The following is a 22,005-nucleotide window of genomic DNA, read 5'->3' on the forward strand; positions in this document are numbered from 1 at the left end:
CCATGGTACACAGTTCCAAATTGAGTGTGATGAGAGAGAAATCATATCCTTAAGGAAGAAACAAGTATAAGAGATAGCAGGATCAAACAATAAGATATCAGGGTTTTTTTTTTCCCTAAATTTAAGGTAATTGTCCTTGGTTTTTGTTCAAACTCCACAGTTGTTTCTCTGGATACAGATGGTATTCTTCATTGCAGACAGCCCAAAATTGTCCCTGATTGTTGCACTGATGGAATGAGCAAGTCCATCAAGTTTGATCATCACCCCCATGTTGCTGTTAGGGTGTACAGTGTTTTTCTGGTTCTGCTCATCTCACTCAGCATCAAGGAATTTATTTCTAATGAGAAGTTATCATTGTTTATTTGTGTCTGAATCTATGGAACCCTGTGGATCATGTTTTCCATGGGGTCTTCTTGGCAAAGATACTGGTTTGCCATTTCCTTCCCCAGTGGATTAAGGCAACCAGAGGTTAAGTGACTTGCCCAGGGTCATACATCTAAGTGAGACCAGATTTGAATTTCTTCGAAAGAGTTTTTCCTGATTTCAGGTCCAGCTCTTTATTCACTGAACCATATAACTGACCTTAATGAGAAAATAACACTTAGAAAACTAGTGACCGCAAAGTTGGTGAGGAGAACAATAAGGTAATCACTTGACATTCAGATGACACACCCAGAGACAATGCTTTCGCTTTTGCTTTTGCAAAAAACATATTAAATTGATTAAAATTCTCAGAGCTAAAGTTGAGAAGTGTGGGAGAAAAAAACAACAACATGGTGAGGGAGTGAGGGAAATGTCCAGATGAAAAGGAAGCTGCGTGGTCCCATGGAGTATATCACTGAGGTGACATTTTTTTGTAGGAAACACCTGAAACTTGGTGATTTAGTAATCTCACTGTGAAAACTTGGACAAAGCCCTTTTGAAATTCTACATAAAATATATTCCTTCATTACTCTTCTCTATATGACTTTTCTTCCTTTTGCTCTCCAAATATGAGCATTTCTTAAGAGGCTATGATTAGTTTTTCATTTTCATTTTCTTCCTTATCCCCCCATTCCTCCTCTATTGTGTCTAATGTTTTTTTTCATTCCCTCAATTAAAATAATATATGTAAAAGTACATCACTGATTTTAAAGTGCTATATAAAATATCAGTCATTATTATTATTATTATTATTATTATTATTATTATCATTATTATTATTATTATTATCATCATTATCTCCTAGGACTTAAACTCTCATTTTTTAGGTGAATGATTTCTAAATTTTTTTTTCCTTATACTAACCTCTCTTATGTGTTTTTATTCCACATTTCCAATGACTGCTGGATATTTCAATGGTGGATGTCTTGCTAATACTTCAAGTTCAATAAATTTAAAAGTGAATTTATCATGTTACTCCCCCCAAAACTCCTTTTTTGATTGCTGAAATTCCATTAATAATCATAATCATAATAATATAATTTTTCTATTTACACAGTCTCTGATCTCTGAACTCAAACTCTCCTTTCTTTGCCAACCTGTCTTCATGTAATGTCCTTCCCTTTCTATTCCCCCACTACTGCTACCCTAATTCTGGATTCCATTACCACATTCTGGGATTATTGCAGTGAACTCTCAACTGGTTTTCTTACCTTCTTTCTTATATCTTCCTCTAAATCATCTAACTCAAATGCCACTTAGACCATTTTCTCCCCTCCCTTCCCCCCCTTTCTTAAGAATCTGTAATGGCTGCTCATGACCAAAAATCCAAATTCCACAGCTTAGCATTTAAGGTTCTCCTTTGTCTAACTCCAAGATCTCTTTTCAGGTTGATCTATCTTTGCTCACTTCAAATCAATTCAATAAATATTTATTGAGTGTTTTCTCTATGCAAAACACTATTAGATGCTCTCCCACAAGCATCAGATGTTCTAGTTAATTTGAACTACTTGCAATTCTCCTGACGTACACTGTTCTTTCCCACCATTTTGCCTTTGCTTGTGCCCTGCCCTCTATTTGGAATGCTGCCCAACTCACTGCCACTCCCCCATTTCCACCTTCTAAAAACTGATGCAGCTCAAATGACATACTACTTCTTCCTCCTGATCAGCAGCATTCTTCTTGCATTTGGAGTCTGCCCATTTAATTTATATCTCTTACATTGCTTTCTGTTGAAGCTACTTGTGTAAACTATGTATATGTATGTATATATATATATATACATACATATAACTAAATTGAAAGCTTCTCCAGGGCAGGAACTCTATCTTATTTCTCTTTGTAAATTTTAAAACCTGGTTTATCATAATTGCTCAAGAAATACCTATTGAATGAATGAAGCTTAATGACTGATTTTATTGAAAGAGAAATAAAAAATAAAGCTGAAATTTTTAAGAGGACTTAAAGCTGACAGCATTTCAAACATATGATTTGGTCTTATAATATTTTGCCATATTTTGACTTGGATTATAGATATTTGTCTCCTATCATACCATCTTATTCCTGTTAATGTATAAACTATGGGAGACATTCAATAACTATTTACTCTTGTTGCTATTAAATTAAATGTGAAAAACAGTGTGCTGTGGTTGGTAGGTACATCAAACCAGGAATGAAAAGAACTGAGTCTGAATCACATCTCTGCTCCATACTATCATTGTGATACTTAATATCTCTGGGGTTCAATTTCTTTTTTTTAAATTTTATTTATTTAAGGCAATGAGGTTAAGTGATTTGCCCAAGATTACACAGCTAGGCAATTATCAAGTGTCTGAGACTGAATTTGAACTCAAGTCCTCCTGACTCCAGGGCTGGTGCTCTATCTATACCACCTAGCTGCCCCAGTTCAATTTTCTCATGTGTGAGATGAGGGATTGGGCTAGGGAATCTCTAAGGTCCCTTGCAGATCCAGTTCTGTGAGACTATGGTTAGAACTTATGATAGCCTGTATGTTTATAACTTAATATATATCATAGAAATAGTTACTTTCAGTGGAATAATAGTACATAAAATGTTGTTATTGTTTGTTGTTGTTGTTAAGTCATGCCATACTCTTTGTGACCCCATTTGGGGCTTTCTTGGAAAAGATACTTGGGATGGATTTTGTCATTACTTTCTCCAGTTCATTTTAAAGATGAGGAAACTCAGGGCAAACAGAAAAACCTGCTCAGTGTCACAGAGCTAACAAGGTCTAAATTCAGATTTGAACTTGGAAAGATTAGTCTCGGTACTTTAGTCACTGCACTAACCAACCATACCTGATGTGTAAATTAGTTGTAAATTAGTTATAGAGGTCTCCAAATATTCAAATTTGAAGATATTGTTTCAATTATTTAAGTGTTTTGAAATCAAATTTTGTTTTAAAAAGTGTGGTTTCAGTGGGACCTTGATTTTTTTGTTTGCTTCTAAAAATCGATAAGTGCTTATTAAAAAAAACACCTATTTTAGTCCCTGCAGTGAAAGAACTTATATTCTTTTGGAGAAAATATTGTGAACACATATAAACATAAACAAAACATATAAAATAGACATATTAAACATGGACAACATAGTGCTAGCAGCATTCCTGAGTACAGAATTAGATAAAAAATATAATGGAAAATATTTAACAAAATAGAATATAATAGAACTCAGAATTAAATTATTACAGCACAAGGATCCTTTTCATTATATATGTGTATATGTATGTGTGTGTATATATATATACATATGTATGTATATTATATATACATATATATATATATATTTATGACTGTTTCTATTTGATACCATAGAAATATAAGGCAAAACATCTGACAATTGGAGGTAAATGTTGGAAAGTTGTTATTTGGTAATTTCAGTCATATCTGATTTTTCATGACCCCATTTGAGATTTTCTTGGCAAAGATACTTGGAGTGTTTTGCCATTTCCTTCTCCAATGCATTTTTTTAAGTGTTTTGCAAGGCAAATGGGGTTAAGTGGCTTGCCCAAGGCCACACAGCTAGATAATTATTAAGTGTCTGAGGATGGATTTGAACTCAGGTACTCCTGACTCCAGGGTCTGTGCTCTATCCACTGCACCACCTAGCCGCCCCAACCAGTGCCTTTTAAGATGAGGACCTGAGGCAAACAGGGTTAAATGATTTACCCATACAGTTAGTGTCTGAGGTCAGATTTGACCTTGGGTCTATCTGACTCTAGACTTTGTGTTCTATCCACTGAGTCATCTAGCCTAAAGTAGAACACTGAGCTTGAGAAAAGTTTTGAAGAAGTTAAGGAATTTTAGCAATGGATTGGAGAAGGAGTTCATTTTAGGCATGGTTCATTGGGAGTGGCATGAAGATTCTGTGCAGAGGTATGAAGGTGAGAAATAAAGCACTTTTTATGAAAGGTGTAAATGAATGTGACTATATCACATAAATCTAATAAAAAGGAAGATTGTAGCCAAACTATAAAAGGATTCAAATGACTTGCATAGGAACTTGTAGTTAATTTTCAAATATTGTTGTCGCCATTGAAGTTTACCAGAAGAGTGACTGCTTTAGGAATATCAGTTTGGTAGTTGAATAGAGAATGCTTAGAGAGAGAGAGAGGAGTGACTTGAGGAAGAGATTAGGATCATAACTCTATGGCATGATATAACAAAATGCTATGATAGTATTATCTATTATACTATAAGATATTTAATGTTTACATAATGTTATTAAAATCAATATTTCACCTATGCAAGAAAAGTGATTAGAAATGATTAGTAAGCAAGCATCTAGATAAATTATCTTAATTCTATAGAATTGGTAAAAGTAGGGGGAAATGAAATTGAAATGGCAAAAGCAAAGACTAGAAAACCTAAGAAGAGTAAGGAGCAGAGAGATGTCTAAAAAACTGCAAAGTTTATTATTATTTTATGTGCTCTAAGGTTATGCACAATGTCAAGCAATAAATATAAAGGAGTAAACTCAGGAGAATGGATTCACATGTGGGTGGGAAAAGCAATCACAAGCAAGGAACTATATCTCCTAGAAGGACTCTTAGGTTAAAGTCCACCATCTATAAAGAAGACTTAATGGAATAAAATTAAAGTAAAAATAAAGCAAAAAAAGAAAGTTATAGTAAGCTTTGTGATTGTCTCACTAAAAAAGTCTTATGAAGCATAAGCAACAAAGTTTTATTTTGAGAAACAGTGAGTTTTTATAATTATAGCTATTTCTCAGCAATATAAGGTAATACCCCTTGGGATGAAGTTTGGAGTAAATGAAATTGGTGGTAAATTCTGGTTACTCACCAGAACATAGGATTTAGTCAGAAAACATGAAATCTTTGCAGGTTTTGGAAAGACTCGGGATGACTCAGAATATAAAAGACAGAACAAAGAAAAGTCTGTCATGCCTTTGGATATAGAAGAGGTATTGATGAGTTAGACAAAGAATAATGTTAAAATTCCCCTATTTAAATGGATTCAAGGAATGTCTGGGGAATTTCACATTTATTACTTGGTTTTAGACATAAGAAAGCAGAAAGAGCTTCAAAGGTTTAGTGAAAGACCTAGGAAATTAGATTTTTAACTTATTATAGTGACCACACATATTGGCTATTTGGCTACCATAACCAAAACTCAACTAACTATTCAAAGATAAAGCAAGGTCCATAGGAAATCAATCAGTCAGTCAGTATTCACTGAGTATCTAATAACAAATGACAGGAAAAGCCATGAGTATAGAACTTACAATTATTCTGCTACAAAGGTTATTATATTCAAATAGATCTAGTATCTCCTGCCATCCCTTTCTTTTGCCTTGTGACCAGTCCAAATTCTTTTTCTAGCATGAATTTTTCTGATGACTAATTTTACCTTATTTTTGTCTCAAGTTTCTCATTTGTTATTATATTGTGGTTAGCTCACTCACCATGCCTCTCTTCATTGTTTTCTGCCTGATATCCACTTTTAGTTTATGTGAGACTCAAATATTCCAATCCTCTCCACTGTAGAATAATGCTGGTTAGATTATTGGTATTTTAAAAAATGTTCCTTTGTTCTCAAGAAAAGTTTGGGATAATTAAAGGAGATTTAAAATTAATCAAAAGCAATCTGGTTAACTCTCCTATTTAATTGTGAACCCAGTTCATTGTCTATTAATATTGTCATTATCTGGGCTATAGACATCCTTTATCCAATTGATCTTTATGCTGTGGACAGTGATGTCTTTTGAGTTATTTTAAAGAAAGAAGAAAAAAAATCAGCAAAACTGATCCATATTCCAAAGAAGTTTGACATTATATTCAGTGTTCCAATCATTATTTAAAAAAAACTAATTTAATTTTTCACTTCCTCTCTTTACTTAGTGAGGTGATGCACTTTATAATTATTCATTATGCTTATTCATAAGATTACATATGGGTTTATATTCTAAATATCTCTCCATGATAGCTGTCAGGTATTAAATGGCAAGGCACATTTTTGCCCATTTTCTGTCTCTTGCTATAGCAATTGGTTTACATTGTTTTAATTTCAGTATGAAATTATTATAATTGGTGTTGTTTATTTCTTCTATTATCTAACTTTAATTATCAGTTACTCTAAAAAATGAGAGCAGTTTCAGAGACATCATATCTTTTCTCATTGTTTGTCTTTTTCTCCTTTTTTTGGTCCTTTTAATCTTTGCTTTTAATAAGTTGATAGTCTAATTGCAAGATGTGCTTCAGGGATGCCACTCACATAAATTTTGTCTTTTCCTATCTGAAATACAATCAATTTCATTTTTGTGATGTTGTTTAGTGCTCATCATGAAGAATATATTCATGATGTAAGACTTAAGTCTTCTGCCTAATGTTTGATCTCTCTCCTTCCTTCTTTCTGACCTATTATTTATGAAATAATTCTCAGCATACACTTATTTCTTCCTTTGTTTTGAAATCACTAGTTCTCAAAATGTTTATTGATATAATTGAGTGAATCTTATTGAGTTATTCAGGGTACCTGGGTGGCACAGTGGATAGAGGGTCAACCCTGGAAGACCTGATCTCAAATTCAGCTTCAGACACTTATTAGCTGTGTAACCTTGATCAAGTCACTTAATCCTGTTTGTCTCAATTCCTCATCTGTAAATGACCTGAATAAAGAAATGGCAAACCATTCCAGTGTTTTGCAAAGAAAACATCAACTGGGGTCACAGAGAATTGGACATTACTGAAACAATAACAACAATTGAGTTATTCACAGAATTTCTTCTTGTTTTTATCCTCTCTGATATTGATGCCCAAACTACAATGATTTTCACAGTGATGATTTTACAAATATTTATTATGAGTATTGTGATTCTAGATGACCAACTATCTAATGAAATAGTCATGAAAAAAATTTCTTCTTGTGTTTGGGTGTTTAATAGAACCATATTCATTCCTTCCTTTGTCTCTACAAAAAAGTCCTTATGAACCATGCTTCCATGTGACTGAAAATTCCTTCTTACTAATTTCCTTTATAATGAAACTTTCAAGATCCTTCAAAAATAGATCTATTTGCTGATTATTTGATAAGCATCTTGTTCTTAGAGTACTAACCGCTAAGTTAAAGTCTTTAGATGGATAAAAATTGATGGTTAGCATCCTGTGTTCCCCTTTCTGCCTTTCTGCCATCATAACTGCAGAATCAGAAAAAGGTCATAGAGAATAACCTGAGAAATGTTTTTATTTTTATTTATTTCATGAGTTTCCTTGGCAAAAGAATTCATCACATAACAACCCACTTATTAGTGATGGACCTCTTCATATTCAACTAAATTATTTCTTTGAAAAGAAATGCATTAATTTGTTAGAATCATAGTCTCATTCTTTCCTGCATGATAAAACCTGCCAGGACTTAAGTTTTACTGGTGGAGCCTTTGAGAATGTCCCACAGTAAGGTATTAGGGTAGATTTAATTTAGAATTAAGATTAATCACTAGTATGATTCCCTAAGGGCCACTATTTTGCAACTATTTTGATAAAATATGGTATCTTAGCTTGGAGCTGATATGATACTTGAAAGAAGAAATAACATCAATTCATAAGAGGCATGTAATAATATTCAGATATTTGCATTCATAGTACAACATGATATTGATTCAAAAAGTTAGCAGGTTACATAGTTCATGGCAGGAAATTTTAATCTACAAAGCATAAGCACATTTGAATAGGAGTATAATTGCCATATACTTGACTGGAGATAGTTCTAGAGAACTTATGAATTATATATTTACTAATGAGTTTACCTAGTGAGTAACGTTTTATAAGTAAATTCTGTTTTCTTCTAAAAATATGACTCAAGGTTTACTGATAAACTGAAGTGATTGAAAAGTCATTGTGATCACCTTTCAAATAATCAGTAAGTAATCAAAGACTCTTCCCCACTCTCTCAAATCTCCATTTTTTATCTTTATCATAGACAGCATCATAAATATAGAGCAGGAAGAATCCTTGAAGATAATTTATTTCAACTCCCTTATGAGGCCCACCTAGGGGAAGGATGTATCCGATGATTTCACTTTGGCAAAGCTGGGATTTGACTATTTGCATTTATAGCATTAGCTGTCACTGTTTTAAAATGGACTCTACCAAAAATGGGCCCTGTAGCATCCCTATAATGCAATTTTTCATGGATAGAAAATTTTCAGCATCATTAAAAATGGAACAGATTTTTTTTTAAGATTTCCTAGAATCTTAATGGGTTAATTTAAGGTCAGAAGACAGGCTAAATGATCTCTTGGAGTGAGATCCTTTCTAACTCTATGATTCTCAACCTAGGCATATTTGGTGGCAGCAATCTTGTCCTGCCTATGAATTAATCAGAAGACATCAGCATTGTTCAGCACCCCATGAATAGGCAACTTGGCAGCAGTTAGTGAAACAAACTGTCCATCCACCACTCCGCTGCTGTAAGTGTTGCAATGCTCATAGATGGCTGGAGAAATTATATTCTAATACTGTTATGGGAATGAGAAAGCTATGGGGCAGACAATTTTCTTTCCTGAAAAAACTTTTAAAAAAGGAAATGAGGACACCATAAGACAATGCCCTAATAAGTCTAAACCATACATGAGTGAGTTGGTAGAAAAGTCTCTGGTGCTTTCTTCTTTCTTTATTCATATGGTCCTGTAAGTGTGCTAGCATTTTCTATCAGGTAAAGGGCAGTAAACACACACACCCCTAGTCCTGAAGAACTGTCTAAGGACACAAACCCCAGGAATAATAAAGTAAACAACCAGAGCACTGTGTGGGTGTAATTGCTAACAAGCTTCATAGAGCAGGTGGATTTTCAGAAACAATTTGGAAGAGAGGAGTGAGGTGCTCTGACATGCATCGGTGGGAAAGCTGTTTCAACGTGGAGGAGTGGCGTGAAAATCCCCAAAATGGAAACAGGTAGAAAAGGAATCATTTATCTAGAGCTATAAAGGACATTAGAGGGTGTTCAATTCAACTCATTTTTATAGATGAAGATAGTAATGTCCAGAGAGACTGGAAAACTTGCCTAGAATCATACAATGAGTGACTTAGGCAAGACTTGAATGGGTTATTCTTGAATCTAGGTCCCATGGTTTATCAACTATACCAGAGACATCATAATAGGCAGCATTCCTTATTGCAGGTCCATTAAATTAAATTGTAATTGAAAAATATTTAACAAAATAAGTGAAAATACAATAGAACATAGAAAATGTTAATATATGATTTTTTTTTAATAAACACACAACCTACAGGGATCCTTTTGTACAGTTTAGTGGTTCTGTTTCTATTTGAATGTAATACCACTGGGTTGTTTCAAGAAATGCTAAGAAGGAATGTAAATTGAGGATTTGAAGGACCAGGAAATAAAGACAGGAGCAGGTCAAGCAGAGGATTTTAGAAAATTTTGGAAATCAAGATTTTTTTTATCTGTTTATTTAGTACAAAAATTGGACATAGTTGACAATAATAATTTTGGTAACTATGTGTAGGGAATAATCGCAAGAGAGGAGGATCAGAAAAGGAGAAAGTTTCTGTAATCAAATCAAGCAATTAGAAGTGCAGACTTTTTTCTTTGGCAATGGGGAAAGATAGGAAGAATTAATTTAAGGAAATCAAATAGGTACTATAAGTGGGAGAAAAACTGGGTTTTGAAGTAAAGGAGGAGGCAAAGATTATTAATCCTTAATCCCTGTCACATTGAGGAAAGCCTTCTCACTAAAGTACCATTTATTCAATTACTAGTTATAATTCCTTAAGCAATATGCAAATTTTCATAAAGAGTTAATATACCTCCCTAAATTTTCCATTTGCTTCCAGGGAAGAAATTAAATACTAAGGCAATCTGTTTAACAAGTTTTAAACAAAACTTTTCACCTACTATGCACTTCCTTCCAGCTATATTTTCATTATCAGAACTATTTGGCCTGAGTATTTCATGTGATTTGATGATGGCCAATATGTGGTATGATGATGCCACTTCTTAATCCTCCTTCTCTCTCTATGCATTCCTAACCACAAGGTCCTCTTATAATAGTGATGATCAAGGGAGATTTATAAAAGCAACTAAAAAGATGAGATTGGTAGACAAAAGACTATAGAATATGTGTAAAGACAAAATCTGTTTCCCTTTCTTCTGGTCTTTGATCTTTGATGAATCTTACCAGTTCACTCAAGTTGTTTTTCCTACTAAGTTTTTGAATTTCCCTGTTTCTTTTTAAAATGACAAATTCATGCTCTCATGACTTCAATTTTATAGCAGTTTTCTCCCATTTAACCTGCTCTATTGAAGTCTTTTCGAGTGTCGTGAGTTTGGTTTGAATAATGTGGCAGAGAGATGCATAAGTGAAAATAATAAAGATATTGGCAGCTAATTGTGATTGGATGAAGAGGAATAGATTAAGGAATAAGTTATTCAATGGAAAACATTTATTGTATGTCTACTGTCTGCAAAGCACTAAGCTTCTGAAGGGATGTGAAGGAAATGAAATGACCTTCTCTTTCGAAATATTTGTATTCTATCTGAGGTTGTTTTGTTAATCATGAGAATAAATAGCAATCTAGTCAGACATATAAAAGGAGATCAATGTGATAATAGTGTAAGAGAAATTGAAATTGGCCTCCAGAAGAAATTTCAGTAATGATGAAGAAAAAGAGACATTAAGGGAATAATAATAATAATAATAATAATAATAATAATAATGATAATAACTCATTTATATAGGGTTGTAAAGTTTGCAGAGCACTTGATGGAATCTTGACTGAGCCTCAGAACAGTTCTTAATTTTTAGCACTGGATATTAAATTTTAGAAGAGTTAAATCAAGTGTGATGCATTAGAAAGAGATGGGTTCAAGTAACTTTATCTTCAGGCTCCCCAGATTGCTCATATGCAATATAAGATTTAATAATCTCCCAGGTCCCTTCCAGTTGTAAATCTGTGTTTCTAAGTGTTTGAAGGAAATATAGAATTCCACCTAAACTTAAAGAACAAGAGGGATAAGTCAGATTCTTGTTGGTTAGTTCCTTACACAAATTTCTACAATATAAGTAAATGACTATTCTTCACACCATTTTATTGAATGTAAATGAATATGCAGTCATATTCTCCCAGTGACTTCACCTTTAAAAGCTTTAGTTAACTTTTTGATATGACATAGTTAAGCATTGTGTTTACTCTGAAGATAAATCTTGGACATTTAAAATATTTTTGGAGGTGAGATTGTTTTCTAAATTAATTCTTTTACTGTGCTGCCAAAATCAGAATTTTTTGTATACTTGTGTTAATTAAATAAAATCATGAACAAAATATTATGCTCATTTTTTTCTTTCTACAATGGGAAGTAATATATTGAGTTGAGTTTGGATCTTTGTAGAAGGTTATAAAGTTTGTTAAAGATGATTGCTGTTTTCTAAATTTAGAGATGTATTTCCCCCTTTTATTGTCATTTAGGCCTGTTTTTTAAAAACATTAAAACCTCTCCTAAAAATTTTTTCTCCCCCCATTTATTCTTCTGAGTAGCAAAATCACCTCAGTTAAACTATTAATGCTTTGAGGGAGGAGATCAAAATTGGTCAAACCAATTTCTTCTCAACCCTTTCAATCATTCTCAGTATTGTAGAATTTCTTCTTTCCCCTCTATCTCATCATTCATTAAGTATCAGGTGAAGTCTTGCCTCAAACTCTAGACCACATTTTTCTGACTCAATCAATCAATGAATAATTATTAATGTGTCAAGGACTGTGCAAGCAACTGAGAAAAAACTTTTCTCTAGTGGACATTTCTTTTTGTTTAGTCAGTCACTTCACATCTGAATTTCTATGATCCCACTTGGGGTTTTCTTGGAAAAATAATGGAGTGATTTGCCATTTTCTTTTCCAGCTCAGTTTATGGATGAGGAAACTGAGGCAAAGAGGGATAAGTGATTTGCCCAGGGTGACACATCTAGGTCAAATTTTAACTGACCCAGCACATTATACCAACCTCTGCTGTGCCACCTATCTGTCCCAGACAGGCAGATATTGTCTATATTTCTAATCTTTTTACTTATTTCCTGACATTTGAATACCATCATTTAAGGTACACTGAGTAAAAGAATCTCCCTAGTGGATATAAACTCTTGAGAGCAGAGGATTTTAATTTTTAATTTTGTATTCTCTCTCTTACATAGTAGTCACCTAACAAATGACTAATTATAATTTCCATGCCTTGAGCTTAAAAAAAAACTCTCCCAAAATGCCCATATTAGTGGTAGTACATAGTAGACACTAAAGAAATATTTATTCAATTTATTAATTTATTTTTGTTCTTTTCTATAGTAGTATTCATGATAATCAACTCTATTCATTTCTGTTAAGGGCTTTACTATTTATCTTTTTAAAAAAGGTCAAGTGATTGGGAAGTATAGATAGATGTAAAAATCTCAGTTTTAGGAGAATGGTTAAAGAAATGTCATTTGCATATAGTAAGTACCCACAAAAGAGTGTCGATAGTACATTCTGCAAGTTAGAGACTGGACAGGAGACCAAAAAGACCAGGGTTCAAATTTTGCCTCTTTGTATCCATTAACATTCATTTCACCTCCTTGAGTTTCAAACTATTATATATGCTTTTCTACAATACTATAGAATGCTTGCAATCTCCCTTGGTGGATGGACTGTTCACACCAATGAAATTATATATGCTTGAAGTATTAGAGTACAGAGATGGATGTTGCTAAATTTCCTATTATGCTATCATTCTACCTCCAACACACACACACACACACACACACACACACACACACACACAAATACATATTCCTGAAATTTTTATTCAGCATCTCAAATTTTGAATTCTGGCGGGGTTTGAATTAAAGAATTTTATTGTATTTTCACATTTTTACCAGACTCTGGGAAAAGGAGAATTTATTTTTTAAAGATTATTTTTCTCAATATCTTTCTTTGTCAATACCACACTCTCTCTGTAAGTTTGTGCCAGTGGAACCCTATAAAACAGTGAATTTCAAGTTGTATCATCATATTATTTGTAAAAGTGTTTCTGATGCTTCTTAAGTCTCTAGAAAACTCATTGCCATGACTTTTCCCTGTCTACCCATACCAAGACCTAAGAAATCACTTCTAAGCCCTTACTTTTTCCTATTTCAACTCTTTTGGGGCTACAGTGCCTATCCTATCTTATCCAGATACCCATTATTGATAAAATTGCTTTGGGCTTTGGAGCTTTAGGAATTAGAGTTTATAAATATGAAGGTGCCTCCCAAAATAAAAGTGTATTTTAGTTCCTAATAATGACTAGTTTTATGGTGACAAGAACCTATTGAAATATCCCAGGATAGGGGTCTCAACTTAGAGTTGCCTGAGCACCATGGGGTAGAAGATACTATATCTGTGATTTCATTAGTATAGGGAACTTTAAATAAAGCAATTCCTCTGTGTATGCAGGGTGGCACCTGCTCTGTAAATTATAGTCTTAGAAAACTGCCTGGGGCATTGAGAGATTTAAGTGACTTGCCCAGGGTCACACAGATGGAAGAACAGGCAGAACATGAAGTCAGGTTTTTTCAACTTATAAGTTGATTTTTTTTCCTCCTCTATTCCATGCTGCCTTTTCATGCATATATAAGCTATTTATTGTCTAAGATCTATTTTCATTTAATTTCCAAGCTAAAATGTTTTATGTCTCAGATGATGATTATTTTTATTTCAGTCATTTTTCAGTTTTCTGATTCTTTATAAGCTCATTTAAGGTTTTCTGGGCAGAGATACTGGAGTCATTTGTCATCTCCTCCTCCAGCTTATTTTACAGATGAAGCAACTGAGGCAAACAAATTTAAGTGATTTTTTTCCAGGAACACACAACTACTAAATATCTGAGATCAGATTTGAACTCAGGAAGATGAGTCTTCCTGACTCTAGTACTCTATCTGCTGTGCCACCTAGATGTCCAAACTAATTGCCATTTGATTTTCTGCCTTTTATTTTTTCTCACCCATCTACCATCATTTTCTTTGACATTCTCCATTAATTTTTTTTTTAGGTTTTTGCAAGGCAAATGGGGTTAAGTGGCTTGCCCAAGGTCACACAGCTAGGTAATTATTAAGTGTCTGATCCATTAATTTTTTTTTGCAAGGCAAATGGGGTTAAGTGGCTTGCCCAAGGCCACACAACTAGCTAATTATTAAGTATCTGAGACCGGATTTGAACCCAGGTACTCCTGACTCCAAGGCCAGTGCTTTATCCACTGTGCCACCTAGCCGCCCCTGATCTATTAAATTTTGATGGTGGAGAGTGGAGCGATCCACAGAACATCTGAAATGAGGTACTTACTAAAACTAATACCAGAAACCTCTGCTAGATCCCAGTTAGAAAGAATACTGCCCTTGTGTTAGATGTGTTGGCAGTTTTCTATCCTAGATAATATAGTGTTCATTGTTTGTGCATAGGAAGAGTTTCTTCCCATTCCCCTTTCCCCCTAAAAAGCAAAATGACATGTTTAGAGATTGGGACAGTACAAATATTTCAAAAGTTAATAAGATTATAGATTTAGAATTAGAAGGGGATTTAAGAGGCTATCAGTTTAATCCTGTCATTTCTTGATGAATAATTTTATTAAGATCCTACTCTATGTAGTAGACACTGTGTTAAACTCTAGGAATACAAAAAGGGGACAAACATTGCCCCTAATTTCATGGAGCTCACATTCCAGTGGGAGCTTTCAAGAAGCTTCTACTTCAACAAGGAGACATGATGGGCATAAATGGGTATACACAAGATCTATGCAGAGCAAATAGAAGATGATAGTAGAGGAGATGGTCATGGCAGCTGGGGAGATTAAAAAAGCCCTTTTGCAAAACATTGTATTTGATTTGAGTCTTGAAGGAAGCTAATAATACTAAGAAATAAGCTTAAGGAGGTGAAGTATGCCAGGCATGGGGGACAGCCAGGGCAAAAGGCAAAAGAAGGAAAGATGGAGTGTTGTATGTGAAGAACAGCTGATAGTAAGTATTATGGCATTTTAGAGTATCTTGAGGGGAATAATGTGAAAAAAAACTTGGATAGTAGCAAGGGACCAGGTTGTAAAGGCCATTTGAACAGATGACTTCATATTCATTCCTTGATAAATAGAGTTACTGGAATAAATTGAGTACAAAAGTAGTATGTTTAGATTTCTGCTTTAAGAAAATGAGTTTTTTAGTTGAGAAGAGGTTGGATTAAATTTGGGAAAGAATTGAGGAATATCTGAACTTATGATTATTTCTGTGTGAGTAAAGTAGACACGTTCAAGAGTCAATTTGAAGGTACAAAAAGGTACAAGATTTGGCAGAGTACCTAGGATAATATTTAGATTATTGTGAACCTGGGAGACTGGGAGGGTGATATTCTCAATAGTAACAGAAATTCAGGATGGAAAGGCTGGGGGAAAATATTATGAGTTCTTTTTTGGACATGTTAAACTTGAGTTATCTCCCAGATTTCTGATTCAAGATGTACAAAAAGCAATTGGCTCTATGCGGGGACTGGTGCTCACCACAGAGACTAAGGCTGAATATAAGGATGTGAGAGTTATCTACAGAAGGAGGATGATTGAGTCTAAGACAGTTGCTGACATCAATATGTGAGATGGTATAAGAGAGATCCCAAGTCAGAGCCTTAGGTGACACTCAACTAAGTTAAGTGAAATGACATGGATAAAGAACCAATAAAGTTAATTGAAAAATTTCTGACAGACTCTTATCAGGAGAAATAAGAAGAAATTTAGGAAAATGCAAAGAGGAGAATATCTAAGAGAAGATGATCAACAGAGTCAGATCTAGAGATCTAGAAGGATGAAAATTGATAGATAATTAAGAGATTATGGAAATCTCTTAAATATCATGGCAGTTCAGTTGAATGAGGAGATTGGCAAAGGATGTAGAAGAGAATGATCTGAAAGAAGAAGACCTAGTTCAGATATTTTTTTCAAGGGTTTTAGCTAAAAAGTGAAAGAATAATGTAAGATGACATGTAGTAAGAGGCTTTTTTTCTGTCTTTTGTTGATTTTTAAAGGATGAAGGAGATATGTTTATAGACAGCAAAGAAGGAGATAGTACATTAGAAGATGTTGAAGGTTAGAGGAAAATGGGGAATAATACAAGAGAAAATCTACTGGAAAAGACAGGACATATTGGAATGTTTGACCTTGGCAAGGATAAGGGCCACCTTTTTTAATTAGACACTAGGGAAAGATGTCTGAGGGATGGGAGATGAGGAAATAGAAAACTCTCCCAAAGATCTAGAGTCAGAATACAACCCAGTCTCTTTGCCTCCAAATCCAACCCACTTTTTTTAAATTTCGTATTTAGCTAGTTGACTTCATCTGTTATAGTAGTTAATATTTTGTATATTCTAAAACTGCATAGCTCCATTTTTCTATAGGAAGCTCAAAACATGGCCACCTAGTGCTTGATGCTCCAAGATATTTTCATTATGTTTAAAAGACCTATGAATTTCATTATCCATGTGAGAATTCCCTTTACCAATGTGCATCACAGCACATACCTACCATAGATAGACTTCACACTTTGTTGTGATTAAATTATGGTATCACCTGGTGGCCAAGCTGGTGATGATGAACCTCTCTGATTTCAGCTAGGGTGGTCCTCAGATAATGGACACAAAACTCATTGCCAGAGCTTTACATAAAGAATTTCTGGTTTGATGGGACCTGACAGAGTTTGAACTTTTCTAAGTTAGTCTTTGAGAGCCCAAGGTCAGCTTTGTTTCTTAATCAGGCATCCGAATAGGAATTTAGTGGAGGTAACTTAAAACTCTAAGACAACTTTGCTTTTAAACTACCTCAAAAATGGGCTTAAATTCACCATGATGGATGATTATTGAAATCCTGAAAGAAAGCATGCAAGAATGTTATTAATGAGAGGAGGTAAAGGGAAAAATTGTAAGATTCCCAAAAATATACACTGGATGATGCAAGGAATCATCCCCTCATTTTACATATGAGAAAAATTAGACAGAGAGAAATTAAGTGCTTTGCTCACAGTCACAACCCAGGCAAAGTATCCAACTCAAATTTAAACTCATATTTTGCTAACGCCAATCCCAGGACTCCTCCCATTCCAATGTTAGGTAAGAATTCAGGAAAAGACCACTATTTAACTTTCATATTAAAATTGCTCTCAACTTTTGTGAACTTTAGAAGTATTCTTTTTTAAAACTCAATTTTTTTTGAAATTGGCAACAGTAATGATTTTTTTTTAACTAATCTATTGTATCATTTGCCTGTCTGCATGCAAGGATGTTTTTGCATCTCTTCCAGGAAACAGAAAATGAAACCAGGAATGGTAAAATTTTTATATAAAGTACTTAATATCCATTCTAGGAGTCAGTAATGAGGTGAAATGAATGGAGAATGAGTTTACATCCTTTGTAACATTCTGGAAATAGATATATTAACTCTGCTAAAGATTACCTTTGTGGGAGGGTTGAATTTCTTTAAAGGTTTACTAGTTTTCAAAGGTTTGTATCCTATGTTTGCCAAATTATAAATTGTGATATACATTTGCTGAAACAGAAAGTCCATGAAAGCAAATGATACCAAAATATGAATTCATCTGTATATTTTCACATATTCAAATATATTAATGGATTTGTTGAGTTTTATTTAGACTTTTTAACCTTCAGAAATATTTTTCATGTAATTTGCATAGGAAGGAACACTCTCAAAAGTAGTTGTTCCTCCACCTGTTCTTCCTTGTACTTACTTAACAAATGATCAACTTTCAGTAATTTGTACTCCAAAACTCCAAAGGACCTGTGATTTCTTTGATATCCATATTTCATCTAGTGATATAGATCACAACCATTATTCCTTATTTACTCATATCCATTTAAGTTCAACAAGTAGGCAGCTTGATGGTACAGTGAATAAAATGTTGGATTGGGAGTCAGGAAGAACTGAGTTCAAATATGACCTTAAACTCTTCTTAGCTGTGTGACCCTAGGAATGTCACTTAACTTCTATTTGCCTCAATTTTTACAATTGTAAAATTGAGTATAACCACATTATTTACCTCACAGGGTTATTATGAGGATGAAACAAAGCAATATTTGTAAAATGCTTAGCATTATGCCTTAGCATAGTAGTCACTTAATAAAAACATTTTTTTCACTTTGGAAGTTTCTTTCTTTGGATATCCCAAGGATACTAGTGGGACTATCCATTGACCACCCCTCATTCTTTTCATGTGACATGTCCAACTTTTTTATTAATGTGTTTCTCTAAAAAAAAATTTTTGGGGCGGCTAGATGGCATAGTGGATAAAACACCAGCCTTGGAGTCAGGAGTACCTGAGTTCAAATCTGGTCTCAGACACTTTATAATTACCTAGCTGTGTGGCCTTGGGCAAGCCACTTAACCCCATTTGCCTTGCAAAAACTAAAAAAAAAATTATGTCTCTTTTCAACTCCTTGTTTATAATATATGGAAGTTTGAAAATTATTTAGGTGAAAGCTTAATTTTTCAGAGCTATTCTGCATGTTGCTAGGGCAGTGTTCTCTATGGTAATTTCACAAAACTTTATTTAAAGTAGTGAATCACAGAAAGTTAGTTTTTATTTTTGCCTAGTATTCTTTTAAGTCACTTAATTGGAGACTTGCCCGGTGTTGATTAGGAATTTAGGGAAAATAGATCATTTCCAGGTTTGGGAATTTACATTAAAACTAATAACAACATCCTGAGTTCTCTAGTTGAATTCTGTGACTAATACAGGCAGAAGGCCCCAAAGAATGGCAATAATAGACATTTCTATATATATCCAAATGCAGTTGAAAAGAAATTATATCCCTGCATCTGTAAAATGTCAAGTAATCAGTCAGACAAATTGAATACCTACTGATTATTGAACATTGTAATATAAGAAACATTTGTATGGACATACCAAAGAATGTCAAAGATTTTCTATTTAGCTCCATAAATGGGATAATATATAGTTTAAATAATAGAGCACTGGAGATAAAGTCTGGAAGACCTGGATTCAAAACTTACTTTGTATTCCAAATAGTTGTGTGACCCTGAGCAGGCTAATTAATCTCTATAGGTCCCAGTTACCTCAAACCATAAATTGGAGGCCTTGGACTCAATGAAGTCTAAATTTCCTTCTAGTTCTAAGTGTATGATCCTATAATCAGTGGATGGTAATTATAGTGAGGCAAATTTCTACTAAAATGTTAGAAAATATTTCCTACCAGACCTATACAGAAATACAATAGACTGCCTCCTAAGGCATTTCTCCCACTGGAGGTCTTATAACAAGTACTAAATAATGCCTTTTTGGAGATATCATAAGAATGATTCTTTTTTAAAAGTGTCCATTAGACTACTGGTCCCTGAGATCCCCTCTAATTTAGATATTCTGGGATTCTATCCTTAATCTCAAGGTGTTTGTAGATTAGTAGGAATATAAATCAGTCACACATAAAAAATGACATTTTAAAAGTAATATACAAGTGAATATCTTTCAGTACAAATTTCTAACTCAATATAAGGGCATGTGAAAAACATTTATAAAGTGTCATACAAGAGAATGCAAATTAGTATGTTATAAACCAAGTGTAGGAAAAAATGTTATTGGGATGTAGGCTAAGAGTGAACAGAGCTTGGTTGGGTTAATCAGAAGATTTAGTGTTTAAAAGAAGTTCCTATACATTATTAATTATCCTAATCATTTTTTTTAATTTATGAAGAGCTCTTTCTTGAAAGTCTCAGAGTGCCTTAACCAGAGTATAAGTGAAAACAAAAATGTCAAAAAGGCACATTTAAATTGTTCTCAAAATCAATCAAAAATAATGAGGTGCTAAGAAAAAGTTGTATCCCTGATAATTACATCTATCAGTATCAGAAAACAAAAGAGAACAATCAGGAAGTGACAATCCCACTCCCAAGTAGCACATTTAAAAAGGGCTAATGAAAAAAAAAAGTCTTTTAAAAATTGTACCAAATTAGCATTTCAAGCAAATTGACAACTTAAGCGTTGATAAAGGCCAATCTGGGGCCAAAACAATAGAAGTGCTGTTTCTACTTTTATCTGCTTTTAAGAGAAATGATCTGACTTGTCTTTTTTCCTGTTCTCTCTCTCTCTCTCTCTCTCTCTCTCTCTCTCTCTCTCTCTCTCTCTCTCTCTCTCTCTCTCTCTCTCTCTCCCTCCCTCTCTCCCCCCTCCCCCCCTCTATCTCCTTTCCCTCTCACCCTCCCCTAGTATTCCAAAGAGAGAGCATAATGTCCTTCATCTCATACTATCATTCTTCCCATTGGAAAGATCATATTTTCAATCTTGTGTTCAGCTGGGGCACCTCATTTTAAGAGAGATGTTGATGAACTTATTCAAAGGAGAACAACTAGGATTGCACAGGGCCAATATAATATGGGGAATTGGTTCAGAATTGTTCTAAGAATATTGTTGCAGGGGGCAATTAGGTGGTTCAGTGGATAGCGTACCGCCCTGGAGTCAGGAGGACCTGAGTTCATCTCTGACCTCAGACACTTAATAATTGCCTAGTTATGTGACCTTGGGTAAGTCATTTAATCCCATTGCCTTAAATAAAAATAAAAAATTAATTAATTTTAAAAAAAGAATATTTCTGTATTATAACAGGAAGTGTCAGGAAATCTAAAGTTTCTTCTAAATCTGAATTGCTATATTCTAATGGTATTCTTTTAAAAAGTTTTTAATTTGTATATTTAAATGATAAATAAAATTGTATATTATAATAAATAAAATAATTACAATAATAACCCTAAAATAATTTCCCAATCATTTTCTTATTTAGCCTTAAAAATAAAACTTATTTTGAAATTTGAAAACTAGAGAAAGACCCTCAGTTTCTTCTATAGTGTTAAATATTATTATGCTATATTTTTAATCATATCCTATCTCATTGAGTCCCAAGTTTATATATTGAGATTAAAATATTGACAAGTTAATAAAAGAATTTTAATAGTATTTTAATAATTATATTAGTATTATAATAGTATTTTTGGTAGTAATTATAATAGTATTTTATAATTATAATTATAATAGTGATTATAATAGTATTTAATAATTATATTAAGCCAAAGAAATTATTTTATTTCTTATTGCTAATAAAAAGTATCCTTCATATATACAAACAAACATAACTTGCCTATTTGGATCTGAAAATGTATCAGATTATTTTGAAGCTCCTTGTAAAGTGCTTTTTTTTTTACTTGTCAAGTGATTTTTATTCTTTATTATTAGACTACAAAAAATTGGTTCTATTCCATCAACATATTCATCAGTCATAATTTTTGGAGACAGTCCTCGACATGGTGTATGTTTTACTGTGCTAACAAGAGAAAAGACCAGCCATTAAGTTTATGTTTCTTTGTTTTTCAGCAAGGTCACATATCAGGAATAATGCTAGAAGTATGCTAATAAACAATATATAATGTTGGTCATCTGGGAGTAAGAAATATTTTCTAACTAGTTCTAAAGGGAAATAATGTTAAAGAAAAAGGACTGATTGTTATTTACACAACACATGTTGCTCTATAT

General features: G+C 33.5%; 1 protein-coding gene across 13 annotated transcripts in view; it reads left to right on the forward strand.

Moving 5' to 3' along the window:
• ZNF521 (zinc finger protein 521) overlaps positions 1–22,005 on the forward strand; it is a 363,098-nt gene that overhangs the window by 177,194 nt on the left and 163,899 nt on the right. Inside the window, exon 6 of one of the 13 annotated variants that reach the window (XM_074200385.1) lies at positions 8,738–21,014. The exons of the other annotated variants lie outside the window; for them this stretch is intronic. Within the exon in view, the coding sequence (XP_074056486.1) occupies positions 8,738–8,773 (36 nt within the window). The 3' untranslated portion in view covers positions 8,774–21,014. Of the gene's footprint in view, positions 1–8,737; positions 21,015–22,005 lie in introns of those variants that run through there. 13 annotated transcript variants of the gene reach the window in all.

Source organism: Macrotis lagotis, chromosome X (assembly GCF_037893015.1).
Source record: "Macrotis lagotis isolate mMagLag1 chromosome X, bilby.v1.9.chrom.fasta, whole genome shotgun sequence".
Lineage (NCBI taxonomy): Eukaryota > Metazoa > Chordata > Mammalia > Peramelemorphia > Peramelidae > Macrotis > Macrotis lagotis.